Raw genomic sequence first — 21,514 nt, 5'->3', positions numbered from 1 at the left:
ACTGTAGAGCCGTGTTGATTTAGTTAGTGGCATTTGTAAATCTTCCATCAATCTTGCTACCCAAATTAGTTCACAAACTCCTTGGGGAATTGCCCTAAATTCTGCTTCAGCACTACTTCTTGCTACAACAGACTGTTTTTTACTTCTCCAGGTGACTAAGTTACCCCATAGCTTTGTGCAAAAGCCTGATGTAGACCTACTATCAATCACTGACCCTGCCCAATCTGCATCAGAAAAACCTTCTGCCCCTCGTTCATCAGTCTTTCTAAACAACAGTCCCTTACCTGGTGTGCCCTTTAGGTATCCTAGAATGTGATATACGACATTCAAATGTTGTTGAGTTGGGGCATGCATAAATTGACTTATGATGCTCACCGAATAGGCTATGTCTAGGCATGTTAAAGACAGATAAATCAATCTCCCAACTAACCTTTGATACCTCTCTCTGTCTACTGGTGGATCATCATCCTTCTTTATATACTTCCAATTCCTCTCAAGTGGAGTTTGTTTTGGTTTGCACGCAAGCATTCCTGTTTCTTTTAGAAGATCAAGAGTATATTTTCGTTGAGATATTAGAATACCTTCTTTACTTCTTGCTACTTCCATTCCCAAAAAATACTTAATATTTCCCAAGTCTTTTACCAAAAACTCTTCTTTCAATCTTTGCTTTAGAGCTATAATTTCATTGGCATCATCCCCTGTAACAATTATATCATCCACGTACACGATCAATATGCACCTTTTTCCATTTGAGTGTTTAATAAATAGAGTATGATCAGCCTCACCTTGCTTGTAACCAAATTTTGTTAAAGTTGAGCTAAACCTTTTAAACCATGCTCTAGGGGATTGTTTCAAACCATAAAGAGATTTGTGTAGTTTGCATACCTTCCTAATTTTTTCTTCATTTTCAAATCCGGGTGGAATCTTCATATATACCTCTTCTTCCAGCTCTCCATTTAGAAAAACATTCTTGATGTCAAACTGAAGTAGCTCCCAATCTAAATTAACGGCAATGGATAGAAGTACTCTAATGGAATTTAACTTTGCAACCGGAACAAATGTCTCTTCATAATCTATACCATAGGTTTGAGAGTACCCTTGGGCTACCAACCTGGCTTTATACCGATCTATACTTCCATCTGATTTATATTTAACAGTAAAAATCCATTTGCAGCCTACTACCTTTTTGTTCTTCGGTCTGTCCACCAGTTCCCATGTATTGTTGCTGTCCAAAGCCTTCATTTCTTCCATCACAGCATTCTTCCAGTTTGTATCACCCAAAGCTTCATGTATATTGCTGGGAATGGAAGCTTCATCCATAGTTACAGTGAACGCCCTAAACTGTAGGGATAATTTAGAGTAATTTAGATAATTCGATATGGGATATTTCACACAAGACCTTACTCCTTTTCTGACTGCAATAGGTAGATCCAAATCATCTTTAGCTGCTGCACTGTTTTCTTCATTTTCTGGATCGATCTCAGGTTCCAACAACTAGCTGATATGAGGAGCAAGGTTTTTTTGCTTTCTTGAGTACACTTTAAGTTGTTTTTCTAGACTCAATTCTTCCCTTAGGTTAGTCTCTCCTAGTTCGTTTGGACTGTGATCAAATTTTGGGCTTGTAGCAGCTGATGGTTGGATATTACTAGGTTCAATCATTGCAGGCTGTGAACAAACAGCTGCAGGATCATCACAAGTAGTAGTGGGAGACATAGGCAGTGTAATAGGCATTGAAATTGTGGGATCCCAATGACTTTCTTCCACTTGAGATGCAGTACCGGTGTGATAAAAGGCTGTTTCATTAAATATTACATCACAAGAAACAAAGAATTTTTGTGATGTGGGACAATAACATTTATATCCTTTTTGGGTAGGAGAGTAACCAATGAAAATACACTTGAATGACTTTGGTTCTAGTTTGTGACGGTTTGGGCTGGTTTGATAGACATAGGCTACACATCCAAACACCTTTGGGGTAAGAGTATTGAGAATCCGAACATAAGGAAATGTAGTCATCAGGTTGTTCAAGGGTGTTTGGTATTTCAGAACTTTGGTTGGGAGCCTATTAATCAAGTAAGCAGCTGTTAGAATTGCCTCCCCCCAATACCTATTAGGAGTAGAACCTGTGAACATCAGGGATCTAGCCACTTCAAGTAAATGGCGATTTTTTCTTTCAGCTATCCCATTTTGTTGGGGAGTGTAGGGGCATATGCTTTGATGAAATATTCCATTTGTAGTGAGATATTGGGTAAATGGGTAAGAGAAGTATTCTCGGCCATTATCAGTCCTAAGGATGCAAAAAGAGGACTGAAAGACATTTAGAACAAGCTTATGGAAATTCTGAAAAATTGCACATACCTCAGATTTTTCTTTCATTAGATAGACCCAACATACCCTTGTGTGATCATCAATGAATGTCACAAACCATCTGGTACCATTCAAGTTTGAAACCCTAACTAGTCCCCATATATCACTATGGATCAAATGAAATGGTTTGGAAGGATTATATGCCATTTGAGAATAGGAACTGTGAGTTTGTTTGGCAAGAATGCAATGGTCACATTTGAGCTTCAAATTAGCTTTATTGATGAATAACTCGGGAAACAAATGTTTCAAATACTGAAAACTAGGATGACCAAGACGTTTATGCCATAACAAAATTTCTGAATTCACACTAACCGAAAAAGAAAAACTACGAGTCAACTGACTAAGAAAAGCCTTGTTGTCCAATACCCAATAAAGCCCATCCTTCTCCTCAGCACTGCCAATCATCTTCCCTGTGGACCGATCCTGAAAAATACAATGTGAAGAAGAGAATGTCATGGTGCAATTCAGGTCATTAGTGAGTTTACTCACAGATAACAAGCTACACTTCAAATTTGGCACATATAAGACAGATTCAAGTACTAAACCAGCCACACATACTTTCCCTTTTCTTTTAACTGAAGATATTGTTCCATCTGCCATTAACACAGTTAGATCCCTATTTTCCAACTGAAAATTTTCGAACATAGCCATGGAACCGGTCATATGATCAGATGCTCCTGTATCCACAACCCAACTGCTGTTGCTTATCCTCCAAGTAGTTAAGGAAAAAACTATATTACCTCTTTGGATGAAAGATGGTGCTGGAGTTGTTGCTGCTGTTCCATCTAATTCCTTTTGAATATGTGCTCCATTCAGTAATTTCTGCAAGAAATCTACTTGATCTGCTGTTAGATTCAATCCCATACCTCTTTCGTTGTTAGGTGGACTTGCAGTTGCAGGCATACTTGTAGCTGTATAGGCTGGTCTTTCCCTCTCCTTCTCCTTCTTATTTCTTGGTTGCCAATTTGGTGGCTTTCCATGGAGTTTCCAGCAGTTGTTCTTTGTGTGGTAGGGCTTATTACAGTGTTCGCACCACTGTTTAGCCTTCAGATTTTCTTCTTTTCTTGTTGCAGCAAGGGCAGATCCAGTGTTGGGTTCTGCTGAAACAAGCATGACTCTCCTCCAGCTCTCCTCACGTCTAACTTCCGCGAATGTTTCTCTAAGTGTTGGTGGAGGCTTGATGCCTAAGAGGCGTCCTCGAACCTCATCCAAGTCTGAATTAAGGCCTTGAAGAAAGTCGAAAACTCGCTCCTTCTCCTGCATCTTGTTATATTTCTGGCTCACTTGAGCATTCCCACTTTGGGTCATAGTACAAATCCATTTCTTGCCACAGCTCTACTAGATTGTTGTAATATTCAATAACCGAGAGTCCACCTTGTTTTGTAGTTTGAATGGCTGCTCTAATCTCGAAACATTGAGCAGTATTCTCAAGGTCAGAATATAGCTCATGGACTGCACTCCACACTTCTTTTGCAGTTTTATAAAACAGATAGGTTCGGCCAACCTTTGCTTCCATCGAGTTGATTAGCCATGCCATGAGAATAGAGTTTTCTACTTCCCATCGCTGGTAATCCTCGAACTCTTCTTGAGGTGTTGGGACGGTTCCAGAAAGGTAGCCGAATTTTCCTTTGCCCTTAATCACCAAAGCCACGGACTGAGACCATTCCCGAAAATTTCTGTCGTTTAACTTGTGCTATGTGATTTGCAGAGTTTGGCTATCCATGGAGAAGGTGCTGGTGGGCTACATGCTAGACTACCAAGACGCTGATCCGAGGGAAGACTCCTCAGTCGCTGGAATGGCTGTCGGATTAGGGCTAGCCATCTTGATCGAGATGCTCAGCTATAAAGACCGAGCTCTGATACCATGAACAGATTTAGTCCCTAGAGTAGGGAACTTGAAATCAAGTCGAGTTTAGATCAAAGAACTCGCTTACTTTGATTCAATAGATAGGAAACCTATTTATACAAGATTCTATTGCTATCTAATCCTATAAATTAGGAGCTAATATACAACAGAAAAATAAGATAAGAATATTTCTATCTTCTCCTATTATTTTTCCTAAATTTTAGGAACTTATCTAGCTGCTTCTTTATCTTCTTTCTTTTGAACTGCTGGTGGCTTATCTACTGAATCAGCCTCTTTATCTTGCTTCCCGTGACTTCTTCATGGGCTATGACTCTCTCCAACACTCCTAATAAACCGATTTCATCAAGCAAATCCAAAACATATTTTCTTTGTGACAAAAAAATGTCTTCCTTTGAGTGAGCTACTTCAATGCCTAGGAAGTACCTTAATTGGCCAAGGTCTTTAATTCCAAATTCTTAAGCTAAGTTGTGCTTTAGACAACCCTGTTCAACTGTATCATTCCCTGTTACCACAATATCATCCACATATACAAGTAAAGTTGTTACCTTCTCTCCTTGATGCTTGATAAATAGAATATGATCCCCTCGACTTTGATGATATCCCAAAGATAACATGGCCTTTGAAAATCTGTCAAACCACGCACGTGGGGACTACTTGAGCCCATATAGGGCTTTTTTAAGTTTACAAACCTGATTTTTTCCATCTCCTTTATGTTGAAAACCTAGAGGTATTTCCATAAAGACATTTTCTTCTAAATCCCCGTGTAAGAAGGCATTCTTGACATCAAATTGCTGTAATTTCCAACCAAATTTAGTTGCCAATGTTATAAGAATTCTAGCAGTAGTCATTCTGGCCATAGGAGCAAATGTTTCTAAATAATCAATACCATAAGATTTGAGTGTAGCCTTTGACAACTAGGCGTGCCTTGTACCTGTCAAGTGTTCCATCTGCCTTGTATTTGACATTAAAAATCCACCTTCACCCCACTGGTTTTGCATCCCTTGGTCTAGGAACTAGCTCCCAAGTATGGTTTCTTTCTAGGGCATTCATTTCTTCCATCATGGCTTTTTTCCAGTTGTGGTCTTTTACAGCCTCTTCCACTGATTTAGGAATAGCAATTGTATCCAATGATGCTAGAAAGCTTCGATGGTTAGGGGATAAGCGCTGGTAGGATAAGAAGTTGGACAAAGGGTGCTTGGTGCAAGTTCTAACACCTTTTAGGATGGCAATTGATATGCCTAGATTTGTATATTTCGATTGAGCGTGAGATGGGCTAGAAGTGTTGGTAGAGTCCTTACCATGTGAAATTTTCAAACTAGTGCCAGGGACTGATGATGGGTTTGGCTCCAGGTCTTCAATGGGCTGCCTTCTCTTGTAAACATAGGGAAAGCCTTTGTATCTTATAGGAGAACTAAGCCTCGAGTGAGCTTGTTCAATAGGAAAAACAAATGACAGAGGTTGAGATGACAAAGGGAGACTCTGACTGGATATTACTGTTTCAAGACTAGGATTGAGAAATTCCCAATCCATATCAGCTTGTCCAATGACATCTGGCCTATCTGGAATTGGAGTAAAGTATGGTTGTGATTCACTGAATGTGACATCTTTATAGACATAAAATTCCCGAGTGATAGGATGATAGCATTTATACCCCTTTTGTGTTGGAGAATATCAAAGGAAGATACACTTAAGGGCCCTAGGGTCCAATTTGTCTATGTGGATTTGGAGTATGTGAACAAAACACACACATCCAAACACTTTTAAGGGTAAATGAGTATGAAGATTAAAGTCTAGAAAGAAGCGGACTAGACATTGGAAAGGACTTTGACCATTAAGAATCCTAGATGACACCCTATTAATGACATAGGTGGTTGTCAACACTGCCTCCCCCAAAAAATATTTTGGTACATGATGATGGTGAAGGAGGGTTCAAGTGACATTGAGAAGATGTCGCATCTTTCTCTCTACCACCTCATTTTGTTGGGGTGTATCAATGCAAGATGACACATGGATGATTCCTTCTTGTTGAAAATAAGTATGCAAGTTAGTATTGAAATAATCCCTTGCATTGTTTGTTCTAAACTGTTTTATAGGAGTACCAAATTGGGTTTGAATCATTTTGCAAAATGTGATTTAACACTGACCCAATGTCAGCCTTATCTTTTAGAAGAAATACCAAACATATGCGAGTACAATCATCGATAAATGAGATGAACCATTTTGCCCTAGAACAATTGGATATTTTGAATGGTCCCCATACTTCAGAGTGAATCAAATTAAATGGTTTTGAAGATAATTTGTTACTAATTGGAAATGAGACTCGATGATATTTAGCAACAATACATTCATCACACCTAAAGCTACTAGGATCTAAAGACTTAAACAAATATGGGAATAATTGTTTTAACACTCCAAATGGAGGATGGCCTAACCTAAAATGGTGTAACCAAATAGAAGACAGATTAGAGGCTGACTGAGAGGAGAAGGCCATAAGTTGTTGTTGTCTCTTTGTAGAACAATCACTCTCCCCGTCCAAGAGATAGAGCTTATTCCAAACCTTAGCCACACCAATCATCTTCCCCCGTTTCCTTGTCCTGGAACTTACACATTGAAGGTGAAAAAACAGCCAAACAATTAAGATCTTTGGTTAGTTTATGTATAGAGATCAAACTGGTAGCTAAGGTTGGGACATGAAGAACCTGTTCAAGGTGAAGCTGTGGGTTTAATGACACTCTACCTCTTCTAGAGATAGAGACAGTTGTTCCATTTGCAATGGTGATATATTTGGTAGGTTCAACGGTTTCATAGGTTTCAAAACAATGGATATTAGGGGTCATATGATCCGTAGCTCCTAAATCAAGGACCCAAATGCTATCCTTATCAGATTAGGTGAAGAGATAAAAGCAAAATTCCGGGAGGACCTAGAGGGACTCATACAAATGATACCAAGAGGAGAGAAAGTGATTATAGGAGGTGAGTTAAATGGTCACGTGGGTAGAGACGAAAACGGCTATAGAGAGGTACATGGAGGGTGTAGATTCGGGAAAATTAATAATGAGGGTAAGTCTATTCTAGATTTTGCAATGGCATATGGGCTCATCATAACCAATACTAGGTTCAAAAAACGGGACGAACACTTAATCACATATAAAAATGTCACATCAAGCACCCAAATAGATTACTTCCTCATGAGACAAGAGGACCGGGTATGTTGTAGGGATTGGTGATACCTGGAGAGTGTTTGACTACTCAACATAGACTTCTAATACTTGACGTCCAAGTAAGAAATTGGAAGAGAAAAAATCACATAAAACAAAATCCAAGAATCAAGTGGTGGGATTTAAAAGGGGAGAAACAACTAATTTTCAAAGAAAAATTAAGGGGTAGAAGAGAATGGAATGGAGAATGACAGACAAACCAAATATGGAGAGAAATGACTAATGCCCTGAGAAACACAGCAAAGGTAATGCTTGGAGAGACAAATGGTAAAGCCCCTAATCTTAAGGAGTCTTAGTGGTGGAATGAAGAAGTGCAATTGAAAATTAAAAATAAGAAAAATTGCTATAAGGCTGTATATCAGTGCAACAATGAAGAAAATCAAAAAAATTATAAAGAATCAAAAAGGCAGCAAAAAAAGATGTTAGTGAAGCAAGGTCAAAAGCATACGAGAATCTATATAAACGACTTGATACAAAAGATGGAGAAAGGGATATATATAAATTAGCTAAAGCAAGAGAAAGAAAAACAAGGGATTTAAATCAAGTGAAATGCATAAAAGATGAAAATCAAAATGTATTAGTGAATGAGGAAGCGATTAAGGAGAGATGGAAGGAGTATTTTACAAAATTATTCAATGATGATGGCGACACAAGAGTTAGGTTGGGACATCTTAGTAACTCCGAAGGGAACGTGAGCTATACATTTTATCGACACATAAGTCCAAATGAAATAAGACAAGCATTAAAAAAAATGAAAAATCATAAGGCGGTGGGACCGGATAATATACCAATAGAAGCATGGAAATGCATGGGAGAAGAGGGTATCTCCTGGCTAACGAAATTTTTAACGCGATTCTTAAATTAAAAAAGATGCCAAATGAGTGGAGGAATAGTACTTTGGTCCCTATATATAAGAACAAAGGAGATGTTCAAAACTGTGAAAATTATAGAGGAATTAAGTTAATGAGCCATATCATGAAACTCTGGGAGAGAGTAATAGAGCAGAGGCTCAGAAAAGAAACAGAGATCTCAAAAAATCAGTTTGGTTTCATGCCCGGTAGGTCAACAATGGAAGCTATATACCTACTGAGGCGCCTAATGGAAAGGTATCGGGATCATCAGAAGGACCTACATATGGTGTTTATAGATCTAGAAAAGGCCTATGATAGGGTTCCTAGAGAAGTATTATGGAGGGTTTTAGAGAAGAAATGAGTCCGAATAGCCTATATACAAACCCTTAAGGACATGCATCATGGTGCAGAGATAAGGGTCAGAACATGCGGAGGGGATACTGAACCATTTAAAATTATAATAGGATTGCATCAAAGTTCTGCACTAAGTCCATACTTATTTGCTTTAATAATGGATGAACTCACTAAAGATATTCAGACAGAGGTGCCATGGTGTATGCTATTTGCAGACGACATAGTGTTGGTGGATGAAACAAAAGAATGAGTGAACACTAAACTTGAGTTATGGAGAAACAATTTAGAATCTAAGGGATTTAAATTAAACAGAAAGAAAACAAAATATATGGAATGTAAATTTAACAAGAATGCAAGAGTGGAGGATGTTATAATAAAATTGGAAGACCAAATCTTACAAAGAAAATACCATTTTCGATATTTGGGATCAGTGATTCAAAAAGATGGAGAAATTCACGAGGATGTCACACATAGAATTAAGGCAGGTTGGCTAAAATGGAGAAATGCATCGGGGGTGTAATGTGATGGTAAAATCCCATTAAAATTGAAAGGAAAATTCTATAGGACAGCTATAAGACCAGTTTTGTTGTACGGCTCAGAATGTTGGGCAATCAAATACCAACATGAGCAAAAGACGAGTGTAACAGAGATGAGAATGTTAAGATGGATGTGCAGCCATACAAGAAAAGATAAAATTAAAAATGAAGTTATTCGTAATAAGATAGGAGTAGTGCCAATAGAGGAGAAGATGAGAGAGACTAGACTAAGATGGTTTGGTCATGTGAGAAGGAGACCAAGAGACGCTCATGTGAGGAGAGTTGATGAAATGAAACAATTAATCAAAAAAAGAGGTAGAGGCAGACCTAAGAAGACTTTGGGGAAGACATTAAAGTTTGATATGAAGTGTATGGATCTCAATGAAGATATGACAAAAGATAGAAATACATGGAAGTCTAGAATTCATGTAGCCAACCCCACATAGTGGGATAAAGGCTGGATATGTTGTTGTTGTAACAAAAAAAAATAGAAAGATGATAATGGATAATTTTCAAGGCCCGATCCGGTCTTATTTTATTTCTTCAACAAGAAATAAAGAAGTTTAGGGTTTGAAGGCCGCTGGAGAAGGATACACAGCGGCGGCTTATGATTTTCTCACCGGTGGCTCTGATACCATGCAAGAATTTAGAGAGAGAGGGAGAGATGATTTTATGAGTATCTCTATTAGTTATAAGCAAGAGATGGAACGCATATATATACAACTATCATGACATAAGCCATGACATCATGCTAACTATCTCTATATACAATTCAACATAAACCATAGTTGACCTGGTACTTTTCTACTGCCTATGAACTGAAAACTCCCACTTTCCTTCATGAAACTCTCTTTATAGGAGGAAACAGTGTTTCTAATGTCAGGTGCACATTTCAATCCCAGACCTGAAATGTAGCAGAACAGAATAGGAAACTTGGCTTTGAAGAAAAGTCAAAAGCTTTAGAAACTTCAATGCTATTATTATGCTCATTGTCATCCAAATTTTGTAGATTCTCCTTTTCATGCTGCTTGAGACATAAATATCTTTAGAAATCCTAACATCACTAGTTTGAGGTTAACTGCGAGATTGTATTGTCTAAATCATCCCATCAAAGCAACCACCATGATTTGTTCATCAACTTTGTAATCCAGTCAAACTAAGGGCTAATAAGAAAAGAACTGTAGCAGGGTGACTACCAATATTAGAGAAGCGTAGTATGTTTAATGCTTAAAACTGTGAAGCACCTATATCCTACTCCAAATAGTTTACCCATAACTACACTGCTCAACTGTAACTAACATCCGGTACACCTAAAGAAGGAATTGCCATCTTCCATTTGTTTGTTAGCTTCCAAATCCTGTATTCCTACTAAATACTTCTATGATTTGTATTCCTACTAAATACTTCTGAAGAAAAGAACAGGAAGACAGTAAGTAATCTGAATTAATACGCGCAATGTTTTAAAGTTGGAAAACTGTTTTGTTTTCATATCCTTTTCCAAACAGCTCAAGTATGAATGGGATACAGGAAGATCCAATGTCACCTGCAAATTATCAAGGTTCCTGTTAATGCTCTATTAAGTGATAAAAACTGCCTCACCTAAGACGTGCAGCAGCAACATAGTCTGAAGCTGTGAATGAACGAAAGAGTGCTAGATTAGTACGGGTGTCATATGTGAGTTTCACATCCTTCCTGTACAAAAGAGGAAACAAGAGCAAACCATGTAATTCAATTAACATATACAGGGAGAAAACATAATTAAATTATCATAGAATGCCTTAAAGAGCAATAGAATTTTGGACATAAATCTTGACAGCCCTTTTAGGCTTGCACCCCAAGTCTGTCTAGACAAGGGCTACTTCCCTTTCCCTAGGAGACTCTGGAGCAGAAAAGGGGTTGTAATTGGACGTGCAAACAATTTGATGTTCAAAATGTAACGCATACCCATCCTCACACTCAGGATAAAGCGAACATATTGATTCAGAGCCAATTGAAATGAGATGAGCCAAGCGCATCTCGTGCAGCTCAGGTATTACAATCTCCATTGTCTGTAGCAGTAAACAGTGAATAGTTGAAGTTAGAGCAGAGTAAATATAAATGTGTTATACTCTAGCCAGTGTTATGCAGAAGCATATTCTCTAATTTATTAGTGCTATTATTTTTCTCATTTGTTTGGCTTATGGTTAGCATTTATATTATTATCTTCAGTAATTAGCCATGCAATTAGCATGTGACTTTTTGAAATGGATGGCTTCCTTTTTTATCAACGCCTAAGATTCATGACTGCTGTAACCCTAGAATAAATAGTCTTTTAAGACATTTTGTAGACAGCTTTGTTATTCTAATTCAACCTTTGAGGTTTTCTTGAACCCTATATTCATATTATCATTTCATGAACAGGAAAGACAAAACAAGCACATATGAGGGTGATGAAGTTACTTTGCACCCATGCTTTTCTGATAGCAGATTGAGAATGTTGTCACACTTTTCAGAAATATCGGCCGAGAATACATCATTAAACCACTGCATGAGAGATAGCACATGTACCATGTTAATCCCAGAACATAAATACATTGAGCAAGCTTTAACAAATGGAGAAAATAATCACCTCCGTATACTTTCCCAATCGCAGCGATGCCAAAGCATTTGAACTCTCGTACGATGATAAATTTGGCAAACAGGGAAGGGACTGCATACAAAGTACGAACAGTGATGTATGGTAAAATTATAAACTCAGCCATAATCATGTGGAAGGCAGTACTAAGAATTCAATAATATATTTTTGAACTTACCTTTCTTAAACAAAGAAAAAGGAAAACTTGAGTCTTATCAATAGAATGACTCTTGAACAGAAGATGAAAACTTCAATATGCATATCAAGTGGCAAATCAGGAGTTTGACTGGCAGCCATGATTCTTTTGCTTAAGGCCAGCATTTCTTACAGTTCAAAGCGCATGCTTTGAGACTTGAAGCTGTAGCTTTTGACTACAGGAGTACTATATTTTCATTGTCCTCAAATTTTCAACCAAATTTTCAACTTAGTAGCATCCATATTCTGAATTCCCTAATCTCATAAAACTTCAAAAATAAACTTACAGGAGAAATCAGATTATTACTATTCACCTTTCAAGATTTATTTAGAAATTTTCTAACTTACATTTTAAGGTTCTCATTACCATTACATCTGATGGCTAGTGAATGCTCTGCTCCATTTACCTAGTTTAGTGAGTACATTAACTGATTATTGTCATAAAATAGCCATACAAAATCAATGGAGCAGGTATGAATTCACAACTAAGCCTCTTGTGTGGGCTTAAAGTTGCAAGGGGAATGTTGCATATGACAAACCATAGTTACCTGGTTCATGGAACGCCCGGTACACAAAACGCAGTACAGGGACGTGGTACGCCACTTTTCCCGGGGTGCGGTACGTGGGGAGTAGGCTTCTTTGGTTAGCCATTTTAGTTCATGGTACGCTTTGGTGCGCCAAAGTGGAACGCCTATGAAATATATAAATTTTTGAAAAAATATTTTAAATGTTTTACTATATAAATTACGAAATAGAAACTAATACAAATAATCAAAATTTTAAGATAGAGAAATGATGAAACTTACATGGGAATTGGGATTAGGACTTAGGAGTTAAGGATTGAAAACAATGAAGACATCAAGATCAATAAGATTCATGAACAAAATATTGAATCTTGATAATGATAAAAATATCAAATAAATAAATATTAATATAATAATTATAAATTTTGAAAAAATAGAATGGGATTTGGAGTCCCAATAAAAAGCTTTAACCAAAAACATGAAATCACAACTCATGAGAGAGAGGCTAGGTTGTCTCTCTCTGTAGACCCACCTATTCTCTCCACCAACTGATGCAACTTGAAGTCTCCATCAATTGATGCGACGGAGCGAGAGAGCCAAGGAGGCAGCAAGCGAGAGACCAAGGGGAGAGCTGATGGCCGGCGAGGGCCAGGGGAGCAAGCCAGCGAGTGACGGAGCTAGAGAGAGGCAGCAAGGAAGAGCGACTGAGTGGGGCGAGCGAGCGAGGAGGGCAAGCGAGTCAGCGACCTCAGTGATGATCCAAATCGTCCGACGGAGGCACGAAGGCCGGAGCTAGTGAGAGCGAGAGACAGCAGCCCGAAGCCGACAACGAGCAAAGCAAGAGATGGAGAAGGGCAGGGGGGTGGGCGGCGGGCATGAGTGTAGGCCGTCATTGCTTCACCTTCTAGTTCTTGACAAAGACCATGAACTGTTCCAGAGAGAAAGGAAGAAGACAACATCACTGTAGAGAGGAAGAAGACGGCATCAAAGATCCAGGTCTTTATTACAGGAGAACTGGGACGCGTCCCCAAGCATTCCAAGACGAAAACGCACTGCGTTCCAGTGCGCATGTGCTGGAACGTGGTTCCTGGGGGGTGGGGCATATTAGGTAACTATGTGACGAACTAAGCTTCACCTTGGAACCAGAGAGAAATGTTTGGATTTTATGCTAGGTCTCTCTTCTGGGCTTAAAATTGCTATCCTAATATAGAAGAAATGTCTACAGTTTTACCCTGTTCATAACATTTACTTCCCCTTCTTGCATTATAAGGAAACGGTCAAGAGGTACAAGGATCTTCTGATTTGTGTTCAGTCACCTTTCCATACCGTCTTCAAGAAATCAAGATTTTTGATCAATGACTCTTCCAAAAAATCTAGGACGGTGCAGAGGCCAAGTCACCTCTCTATGAAGGCCACACGCTTAAGACTAAAGAAATGTGTTGAACCACTAGACAACTTCGTGATTCTCAAGGGAATATATATCGCTTATCAACCTCTGGTGAAGTAAATTGTTGTAGACATCAAGAAATTCCATGATATCAATTATCAGCCTTAAGTTAAGCAATTTGTTAAAGATGACTTTTCTAGAATCTCTATTGAAGTATTGGAAGCAACAGTAACACAATATCTTAAAAATCGGCCAGGAACCAAGGAAACTTGAAATTTCAAAATGAACTTGTCTATAAGGAATGTGAATTGATGGCAATAGGTGAAAGCAAGGATAACATAATTTCAACTATTTTATGGAAATGAAACCTAGGTTTAGGAAAGATATAAAATTACGTCCTCCTTCCTCACGCATAAGCAATGTGAGAGGAACTTCTATAACAGGTCCAAACACATGCCACTATTTAAATATTGGGTTAGCAACAAGACTTAACTCAAGACCTATGTCTACTTTGATACCATGTTAAATTTTTTACCACCACCTCATCTAAAAGCTTAGATGTGATGGTGGTTAACAATTTAACCAAAAGAATTTAGTTCTTTTGTGGCGTAGTTCCGTATTCCAGTTTGAGTTTTCCGGTGCAGGACACTAAGTCAGAATCTCATATCACAAGGTGACTATTACCATAATGCATAATTAAAAGAATCTAGTAAAACCTCAAGATTTCTGATTGAGCAAGTCATAAAGAATACTTGATAATTTTGACTGTATTCAGAAAGATCAGTACATAATTGATTATCATGAGAACAGAGCTCTGGCCTTAAGAGGGCATAAAAAACAAATTTTATTCAGCAAAAAATTAATATCAGTGAATTGGTTACCGGTCTTATATTGATTCTATCAGCAGGAAAGGATCCCAAAATTGCTGAATACCTGAATAAATAAATCATGACAAATTAATTCAGTATTGAAACAAGAGTTTGAGGTGCATTTGCCACTTGACTTCAAACAAAATAATAAACAAAAGAAAATTTTAAGCAAATACAAATAGCTGCATGAATGCCTTACAGAAGCCACCAAGCATTTTAAATATTCATGACAGATAGTAGCCAGATGCAGACAACACAGATTGTCTGCTTTATAGGTAATTCCTTAAACCACCTCTATATTTCAGTCCATGGAGGTAGCAAGTGCACTACAGCCAACTGAATGCCCAATTACAAAACTGTCATGACCCAAGGAATAATAGAAGGGTATTATTGTAATAGGGTTGCAATAGTTTGTTAGGATATTTTTCTCTTTTTCTCTTTTCCCTTTTGTCTTGTAGCTTAGGTGGTTGGAGAGCTTTGTTTGGTAGTTAAATGAGGCTATATATATATTGTCTTAGCTATAGGAAGTAGGCATGATGAAAATGAATTGAAAACTCTATTTCTCTCTAATATTTTTCTCTCTTTCTCTCTTTCTCGGTGATCTCCTCCCTTACCTCTTGTTGTTCTCTCCCTTCCAACTGATTTCTCCCCCAAGTTCTTCTCTTAATATTCTCGATCTTCCTCTCATACCCTAGCTCATCCCCAAGGTTCATGACAAATTGGTATCAGAGCCACCGTTTCTCGGTGACTTTCCTTGTTGATTCTCGAAATTAGAAGGCAACTATGGAATCCAGTAGTAGCAGGCGAGTGCAGGCAGTTTAGGCCAACACCTCGACACTGGCAAAAGATTGTGGAACCGAACGAATGCAGTAGGCGTTTCCGTAAAGCAGTAGTAGAATTGATCGAACAATTGAGTCGATCAATTACAGAGGTATGAGTTTCAAGGGAAGCGAACTGAATTCCATTCCAGTGATTCTGATAGCCATTGGTAGTAGATTTGGGAAGAAGCAGTGACTGAATTCGAAAGGCAAAGAGGAGCAAAGCAAGCTTCGGCTCAGAATTGCAAACGAGCAGGCCAGAAGATCTGAATTGGAAGGCGTCACAAAGTGAGGTTCCTTGTAAGAGGCCGAGCTGAGCCGATTAGATCACAAGAAGTTGTGAATTCCAGCAATTGCGGTGACAAAACAAGGCTAGGCGACTTCAGCGATACAGAATTCAACCTCGGCCCAGAAGGTCGTGACTGGAGTGGGTGACCAGAGGTGAAGCGAACGGCCCAGAGGGTTGCGATTGTCCAAGGCGAGTGTGAGTCTGTCGGAGGTGGAGCGGACGGCCCAGCGAGTTCCGACTAGACCGATAAGTTTCCTACAGGTGCAGCTGTGTGCTACGGTTTTGGTTGCCTTCCGACTCGTGTTGGTGAAGCGACTAAGGGGGGTTCACTGCCGCTATCCATTGCAATTGTTGATTGTGGCGCATGCGATTCTCTTGGGCTGGGAGCCTTGGACGGTGATTGGGTTGAGAAGAGCCACCATTAATTTCTGTGGGGGTTCAACTGTTTGATTTGGATTGAGGAGACGAAAGTGGCAGAATAGGTTTGGGTGTTACAACAAGCCTTCCACCTTGATCCGAAGGAGATTCTGACCATTCTGCAGAGCCAATTCAGAGCAGAACTGGATTCGAGGCCAGGCAAATGCGAAGGCGTAGCAGGCCGGTGTTTCCAACGGTGATTCTAGCAAATATTGGGTATTATTGCAGCAAGCGAGACAAAATATTCGGTAGCCCTATGCGACTCTTGAAGGCTGATCAAGTTGCTGTAACGTGCAATTTATTCCGGCCCTAAAAGAAGACTGACTCTGAAGCAGAACACAGACTGCAATTTGGCACTTCTTGGATCAGCTATAGGGTGACTGTTGAGAGGTACATACTGAAGAGAAGTGAGGGATTTAGGATGTACAAAACTCCTGTTTATTGGCCTTTGAGTTGTCCTGCTCGTGAGAAATTTGCTAGGGGCAATAGTGCAAGCACGAGGACATTGGAGTCTCAGTCGCAGCAGAAGGGTGCTGCATTTTCAGGGGGACGACCTGATCATAAGGCCATTGGTAGCAGTGCATACATGGAGCAGATGGGCCCTAAATTGTAGCAAAATAATGCTTCATTTTCAGCTGGAATGGAGCTTCAATGGCAGCCAAAGAATGCTGCATTTTCAGTTGACCAGAAGCATCAAATTTGGGAAAAGAAGTTTGAGAATGAGACTAGCCGAAGGGACAAAGGAGCCAGCAGAGGGTTTGATGAAGAGAGCAAGGAATTTGGCCTTATGATACGCGAGAAGCTGCAAGAGTTCGCGATGATACTTATTAAGAAGTATCATTACAACTTTCCGGTGGAATATTTTGATGATTATCACGGAAGCTTTAACAAGGAGGAATTCCTTGGAATGGAGCAGCAAGAGGAGAAGCTAAAAGAAAGAGCAAACAAGGAAGCAAGGAACATTGATCATTTTATGGAAGAGTTGGAGCATGAATCAGAAATGAAGGAAAGGCGGAACCAGAAGCAGAACTGCTATGAAGATGGCCTACTTGTAGCTGAAATATCTTCCAATGTTGTGAAGGTGTGTAGAACTGATCCTAAAATGTGCCACAATGTTGCTGTAAATTTTGAGGTTGAGGAGCAACAACAATTGAAGGCTGAAGGACTACAAGTTTCAGCTGTTGCCTGTGACCAGAAACAGCTAAATTCAATGAAGGCACTAGATGAGGATATATTGACTAGATTTGGCATCATATTGGATCCTCAATCTATGGGTACAATCTATCTTAATTTGATAGCTATCACCAACCCACGGGAAATGGTATGCCGCTCCTTGGAGGAAGATGCAGCTTTGATTGCACTAATTATCATTTTTGTTTCAGCTAAAGAGTATCCAAGGACAAAGAAGAAGCGGCCTAGAAAGGGAATGATAAAAGAAAGAACAACCAAGCTAGAGAGAGTTGGTATTGGTTGAGGAGCAAAGGCTCAATTGTTGTAAATTCCTGGGGACAAGAACTCTTTCAAGGAGGGAGAAATTGTCATGACCCAAGGAATAATAGAAGGGTATTATTGTAATAGGGTTGCAATAGTTTGTTAGGATATTTTTCTCTTTTTCTCTTTTCCCTTTTGTCTTGTAGCTTAGGTGGTTGGAGAGCTTTGTTTGGTAGCTAAATGAGGCTATATATATATTGTCTTAGCTATAGGAAGTAGGCATGATGAAAATGAATTGAAAACTCTATTTCTCTCTAATATTTTTCTCTCTTTCTCTCTTTCTCGGTGATCTCCTCCCTTACCTCTTGCTGTTCTCTCCCTTCCAACTGATTTCTCCCCCAAGTTCTTCTCTTAATATTCTCGATCTTCCTCTCATACCCTAGCTCATCCCCAAGGTTCATGACAAACAAATCACCCTAATATAGAAGCCTGTCCAAGGGGAAGCTGCTGGGCTGCTAGCATGTCATTATGGAGATGCTTATTTATTAGTGCCATTCCAGATCAGGAATATGCCAGTCACCTGGGCAAATATGGCCAGTATGTAGTACCCCTTCCATCTTGTGGGAGCCAGTCATCCTCTGGGACTCTCCTGCTAATTAGTAGACTAGAAGGAAACCCCTTTAGATTAACTACAAGACACGAAGGAAATAAAATTGGCAGAAAATGAAAGCCACTCAGACGTTCAGTCCATGAATACACAAGGCATTTGCCAAAGGAGACAGATCAAGGCAATAGCCCCATGCTATGGAACCTTGAAATCATGCAAACAAGATGACATATTGTCAAGGTTATTAAGAATTAAAACTAGAGTCACTAATGGAAACGGATAATATGAAATATCTTTGTGATGCAAACCTGTACATAGTTTTCTATTTTCATGTGTTTTCTTTAATTGGATAGGTGTATTTTGGTAATTTTCAGCTTTTGGGGGCATATTTTGGTGTAAGTTAATTTTGGGGTGTCTTTTTGTAAGATCAAGTGTTTTGTTGGGGGTTCCTAAAGATTAGTGACTTTTAAGGGGAGTTATTTGCAAAATGGGAGTTGGCTTCTCTTGGAAGCTTGAAGAGATAGAAGTTGACTTCCCTTGGAAGCTTGAGGTCTGGTATAAATACAGAGTCTCCCAGCCACTTTGGGGACGTTTCAGCATTTTGAAGACAGAAGCCTCTGCAGGGAGTTTCAGCTCCAAACCAGCTAGGGTTTTGAAGATTTGGAGGCTTGGGTTTTAAGAAGTCGACCTTGCAGCGCCTACCAATCCCTCCCCCGCTGCCATAGGTGCTAGACGCTAGGAAGAAGCTGCTGCTACTCAGCTGTTCTAGGACTGAAGAGGTGTGATCTCAGTTATTTAAGTGTGTTATTTGCTGTCCATTGTTTCAACACCACATCCTTGTTGTGTTTGTGCTATTTTTCTGTCCTTATTTGCATCACTTTGGATAGAGATTTATCTTGCACTTAAAGGCTTAAACAGGAATTACTGGACGACCTCTGTTATGAATACTGGAAAATGGTAATCAGTTCCAAGAATGTTGTACCCTTCTTATGATTCTTTATCAGCCTTATATACATCATATTGTCAAGTTATACTTCAGTACCCTGAGTTCAATTTTTTATTTCTTGGCTCCCAACTAGTGTCATATTCAGACTGATATCACATCTGATTTACCGTTTTCCAATTAGTTCTCTTTTTGACCAATATTTTGCTTAGATTCTTTTTCTCCAACCTCATCCAAGCAACCAGTGCATCACAACAATAGCTAGTTTCCTCATCTCTTCCCCCTCTATTACTCTGCCTACCCAAACCAAACAACTGCCACATCACCTTCACCGCCATGGGAGCTCAAGAACATGTATATCATTTGACTTCCATACAAATTCACTCTTTGACAAGTTATTGGACGTTTTCTGAACCCTTCCTTCGACATTTTATTTATTTATTTTTCAAAAAGAATGCATGTCTAAAATTGTTGACAAATAAACTGTATGTTACTAAGAACTTAAATATCTTTACCATAGAAGCCAAAACAAAAATTACTGCAGGAACGGACAGGCACAAAATGGTAATGCACAATAATGGCCAAAAGTACTTGGAAGCTGGGCATAGCTTAGCTACTAAGACAAGAAATAAATTTTTAACACAATCTATCTACTATGCCATGGGACTGAGGGCATAATAGAGTAGAAACTTCTGCAAACAACAGTTCATTATAGCAAAAATGACCAGGTATGTACCCAGATCACTTACACAAGTATCACATCCTCCACATTTGCTGCAATTGGGCCTATAATTTCCACAGTCCCTGCATCACATAATGACCTACAAGAATGGACAACTTGAAGATAGTAGTAGAACGGTACACCCATCCAAAAATCTTTTAACACCAACATGGAATATTTGCTATAAAGGAACTGCCACATTAAAGATTAGACAAATCCCCCTACCTTATCATAACGTATACTGAACAAATCCATTGCATTGTTCCAGAAAAAGGTTAGGAAGGTATTATAATGTTTGCTTTACAAACACAAAATTATTACACTAGATCTCAAATATCATCAACTTTGGCCTGCATCTTTCTGAAAATTATTCCATTAACTGAATAAGAAATTCATTAACCAAATCTTAGTAATGCATTTTTGCCAAAAATATTGGTACAAAAGGTAGCAGAGTATATGAATCCCAAATACGATTGCAGTATTATGAGCATACAAAAAGCTAATGTTGCCATGATCAGAACAACTGACAGAGGGCTAATCTGGTTGGTAGTTACAGGTCCAATAAAAGATTAGTTCATCAGTCCAGGGAATATATCTCTTTTGAATGGTTATGGGCGAAAAAACTTTTCATCCATAAGATGGAGTTCCATGATATCATATTGTGCTGATGAACTACAGTAGAGACAACTTACTGAGAAAAAAGAATTATAGAAGATTACTTTAGAATCAAAGGGCCTTGACATAAGTTGCAAAATAACAAACAAAATGCAACTCAATATTAGCATGAACATGTTAGAAAAGTTAACTGCAATTGAAACAGATTCCATATATTGTGGTTCAAGTAGATGCTACTTGTATAGTTAATTGTTGAAGTTTACATTGTTGTTATTATTTCATTTGTGTGGGTGCTATTTCCCTTTATGTATTCTATATCTCATTGTTTTTGTTATATACTCATCAATAGTTCATAAAAATCCTGAGTGATGTTTTGACTTTAAATTGAAGTACAAAAGAGCAGCATTTTAATAGCATACACACAATTCAGGTACCTTTATCTAACGAATTGGCCAACAAATGTGATGTTTATCTCATTTCAAACTGTTAAAACAGCCCCAAAAAGATCTACACTCAAGTCGGTCAGTATTGTTCCAGAACCAGATCAGCTTATCTTTTACCAATCAGAAAGCAAGCCTAAACTATTTGCTGTTTAAATCCAAATTGACCAGATGAAAGCAAGTACCTAAATTAATAATCTTACTGATGCCATAGGTTTCCTGTTTCTTCCCACTTCATTAATCTGAGCAATATGAAGTGGTATGTGTATCCATAAACATTAATAACTACCCAACACTACAGCAGCATGTGAAATGTCCATTTCTCAGTAAAAATGAAAAATAAAAATAAAAGAGATCTATAATAAAGATATCCACATGTATCAGTTCATCACTGTTATCAATAGAAACTATATATATAGAAACTAGACAACTAGAGAATTCAGTGTTGTAA

The 21,514-nt window shown here is 38.6% G+C and overlaps 1 protein-coding gene across 4 annotated transcripts in view; it reads right to left on the bottom strand.

The window, feature by feature from the left end:
* Positions 1–21,514, bottom strand: part of LOC127810135 (fatty acid amide hydrolase) — a 63,098-nt gene that overhangs the window by 18,014 nt on the left and 23,570 nt on the right. For 3 of the 4 annotated variants that reach the window (XR_008025372.1, XM_052349411.1, XM_052349412.1), the window contains exons 11-16: positions 20,037–20,108; positions 14,795–14,846; positions 11,802–11,882; positions 11,633–11,716; positions 11,138–11,241; positions 10,793–10,885 (exon numbers count right to left, since the gene is read on the bottom strand). Coding sequence is in view for 2 of the 4 variants with exons in the window: in XM_052349411.1 (XP_052205371.1) it covers positions 10,793–10,885; positions 11,138–11,241; positions 11,633–11,716; positions 11,802–11,882; positions 14,795–14,846; positions 20,037–20,108 (486 nt within the window). In the remaining 2 variants the exon portion in view is untranslated. Of the gene's footprint in view, positions 1–2,679; positions 2,791–10,792; positions 10,886–11,137; positions 11,242–11,632; positions 11,717–11,801; positions 11,883–14,794; positions 14,847–20,036; positions 20,109–21,514 lie in introns of all 4 variants that reach the window. The other variant, XR_008025371.1, reaches the window with a different exon arrangement.

The sequence above is a fragment of the Diospyros lotus genome, chromosome 9, assembly GCF_014633365.1.
Source record: "Diospyros lotus cultivar Yz01 chromosome 9, ASM1463336v1, whole genome shotgun sequence".
NCBI classification, from domain to species: Eukaryota; Viridiplantae; Streptophyta; class Magnoliopsida; order Ericales; family Ebenaceae; genus Diospyros; species Diospyros lotus.
This window is presented reverse-complemented; position numbering and strand designations above follow the sequence as displayed.